Source organism: Meleagris gallopavo, chromosome 1, assembly GCF_905368555.1.
Source record: "Meleagris gallopavo chromosome 1, MGAL_WU_HG_1.1, whole genome shotgun sequence".
Classification (NCBI taxonomy): Eukaryota; Metazoa; Chordata; class Aves; order Galliformes; family Phasianidae; genus Meleagris; species Meleagris gallopavo.
This window is the reverse complement of record NC_139404.1, coordinates 178230260-178233463: the sequence shown is the minus strand read 5'-3', so window position 1 is coordinate 178233463 and position 3204 is coordinate 178230260. Positions and strand designations below refer to the sequence as shown.

At 44.2% G+C, this 3204-nt stretch overlaps 1 protein-coding gene across 1 annotated transcript; it reads right to left on the bottom strand.

Moving 5' to 3' along the window:
- Window positions 1–406: 406 nt before the first annotated feature.
- Window positions 407–2127, bottom strand: SLN (sarcolipin). Its single transcript, XM_010729028.3, has 2 exons — window positions 1990–2127; window positions 407–745 (listed from the first exon to the last, which is right to left on the bottom strand). Exon 2 carries the CDS (start codon window positions 638–640, stop codon window positions 545–547), a length of 96 nt encoding a protein of 31 aa, XP_010727330.1. The 5' UTR covers window positions 641–745; window positions 1990–2127; the 3' UTR covers window positions 407–544.
- Between the last annotated feature and the right edge of the window lie 1077 nt (window positions 2128–3204).

The following is a 3204-nucleotide window of genomic DNA, read 5'->3' as shown; positions in this document are numbered from 1 at the left end:
ATAAAGGGCAAATAAAAATCCAGGGGAGAGAGGCAACCAAACCACCAGAGTTGTGTGACGCACCATGCTGCAGCTATCAGTCGATCTTCCAGTGAACAGCAGTCAGAAAAGCTACAAAAAACAGTTTTACATGTTCTTTATTGAGGTGAAACAAGATCAAGCGAAAGCAAGGGTTTCACATTTCTTTCTGCTAAGCAAGTCTGTACCTTTTAAGCTGGCTGACAGACAGACCCACTACATGCTGCAGAGGTTATACCCTGCCCTGACACCAAAGAAGAGGGCACATGGGCAGAGGGGCACAGCACTTACAGCCAAATAGAACATTTCCTAAGGATCTTGCATTTTACAGCTGGATCAGTGCAGAATAAAATAATTACACCATCACAGACCCATTACAAACATGAACACAGGCAACAGAGACTAGAGAGTAAAAAAGATCACGGCATTCCAAATTGACCGAAAGCTCGTAACAGAGATGTGCAGTGGTGTTACTGGTGTCTGCCCACAGAGATCCAGACCAGCTCTGAGAGTTTCTGACCGTCCTTTACTCCTGATAGGACTTCACCAGGAGCCACATGAGCAGCACAGTGATGAGGACAATCATGAAGTTGAGGAAAAGTTCTTGTGTGGATCGCTCCATTTTAGGGGACGTTCGGGGCGAGCAGAGGTCAGCAGGCAGAGCAAGGGGAAGCTGGCAGAGGCTTAGCAGGGAGCTTCCTTGAGCTCAGCCTTCAGGTCACAGACTCTTGTAAGGGAAAAGGAAAATACGTGAGGAACAGATACAGAAAGGCAAGTCCGGCAGAGCTATCTGTGTCAGCATGAATAAAAGTTGGGTTTTGTGCCTAGGAGTTAGTCAGCACTGCGGGTGCTACAAAGCAGCAGTCACCTCTAATCGCTTTCTTGGATTGCCAGCATTTGACAAGAAACAATCTCAGCCTCACCCCAAAACATTTGTCCCAAGGGGGAGCAGTCCCTGGAATTTTGCTCTGCTTTGTGTCAGCATTTCAAATAAATAAAGGCCAAAACCATGGGTTACTTCAAGTTGATGTACACTATAAATATACTTCTGTTTAGCATCCTCTAGACTCTGATGTTTGTTTGCATATTTTGTATTTTAAAGAAAAGAGTTGCAAAACATTCTCCTATAAAGAAAAGCTAATACATCTCTAGGATTTGTTAAAGCTAATAAAGCTAATAAATCTCTTGTATTTTTATCCCAGACATTTATCCAGCATTCCTTAAATAGTCTTTGCTGCAAATAAAATTTTGCACAGAAATACTACAGCTGGAAAAAAAAATTGAATTTCAGCTTCTCCTCTAAAAGTTAAAGGGGAAAGAGATTAATTATTGATGGTACAACTTCAAGTGCAAAGAGAACTTAAGGTTAGACATTTTCCTTTCTGAAGAACTTAATAAATACTGTGAGTTAATCCCGTGGAGGAAATGGGATTTTCACAAGCAACTTCTGACTTCCCTGCACTTTCAAGCTTCTTCAGGTCTATAACAATTCCATTCAAGTTATATTCAAAAGCTCTTCCATTGGTTATCACTTTTATTTACTTTATCACAGCAAGTTTTGAATTTTTCATGTTCATAAGTTCATTCAGAGAAATGAGGATGCTTTATCAGGAATGCCACGCACCAATCCCATCTGCATGCCATGTAAATAAAATAAACCCTTTAGACAAATGAGGCATAAGCTCTAGACAAACAAAGAATTTCAGCACACAACCAAAATCTTCAAAGAGAAGAGAAGCTAGATTGGACTGTTGTACCTATGGTGCAAACAGAAGAAGCCTTGGGACTGTACCAGAATGAAGGCAGAGGGTTTAAATAGAAACTGCTTGAGTTTGCAGATTAAATATTAAAAGCCTACTGCATGCAGTTAACAAATTCCTCCATTCCCAAGCTGTTCTGCCAGTCTCCCATATCTCTGGGCAAGAGAAAATCTGACCTAATAAGTAAGCCAAGGTTTTTTTTTTTTTTTACCTTATGAAGGTGAATGGAGCCCAGTGGTTCTGCCTCTGAGGCTCTGGGACACTGTAGATACAATTTCTCTCTCGGCTTCTGCCTATCTCCCACTCGGTCTGGTGCCCCGTCCCACTGTGGAACTGAAGTAGTCTGAGGGAGGAGAGCAACAAGTGTGTTGGCAGGCAGCTCAGGTGCTGACATCATCCCCAAAATATTTTAAAAGGGCTAAGCTGGGCTGCAGGGCTTGGATAAGGCTGCTTAAGCTGCGGGGTCTATGAGCTGGTTTACTCACTTCAGCTCTCCTCACAGCAGGCTGCCCTTGGGAAGCAATGGGATCTTACAGGGGATTTCTTGTGGCCCCTGGGGGGCTTCTCACCCAGCGTGGAGAAAAGAAAAGGCAAGGAAGAGCCATGTGCAGAAGCTCATGTGCTGATTTCAGCAGCTCTGAAGATCATTTCTAGCTGCTACAGTTAACTTCTTCAGTACAGCACGGCTGTTGGTCTCCTGCTTACAGCTCTATGCCATCCTTATGGTCTCATGTTCATATGTGTTTAAAAGAAAGTGAAAAGGAACAAAATATTTTTTGTGTTTAAACACAGCCTAGCAAAATCCAGGAGCATTTTCTGGGTAGAAAACTCTGAGACGAGGAGGTTAGGAATGCATCACCCTTTGCATTGAAGAGTCCCAGTCTGCCCAAGGAGGTTGTGGATGCCTCATCCCTGGAGGCATTCAAGGCCAGGCTGGATGTGGCTCTGGGCAGCCTGGTCTGGTGGCTGGCAACCCTGCACATAGCAGGGGGATTGAAACTGGATAATCATTGTGGTCCTTTTCAACCCAGACCGTTGTATGATTCTGTGATTCTACTTGCATGCTCTTCCCTCAGCGATTTTCCATGTTGCTATCAATGCTCCCATTAGCCAGCACATGCACAGAAGTGTTTTTGCAGCCCTGCTGTGTCTTCTCCCAGAAAGCACTCTGCTCTGCAGCCTCGGTAGCTTAACCCTTAACCTTAACTTTCCCCACAGCACAGCTAGAACCTGTTATCGACATGAATGAAAGGAAATAGCAGTAACTGGCCATCTGTTTCCTTTAAACCAGTACATCTCAGCAGGGTGAGCTAGGCTGATCTGGGAACTGACTTCGTGCTGCCACTTGGATGGGCACTTGGAGCTTTTGCTCAAGTATTTCCATAGAGGGACCAATGTCTGATGCTGCCAAGCAAGAGTGGCCTGG

Coding starts and splice junctions, on each gene's coding strand:
- SLN (XM_010729028.3), bottom strand. CDS start 640: ATGGAGCGATCCACACAAGAACTTTTCCTCAACTTCATGATTGTCCTC.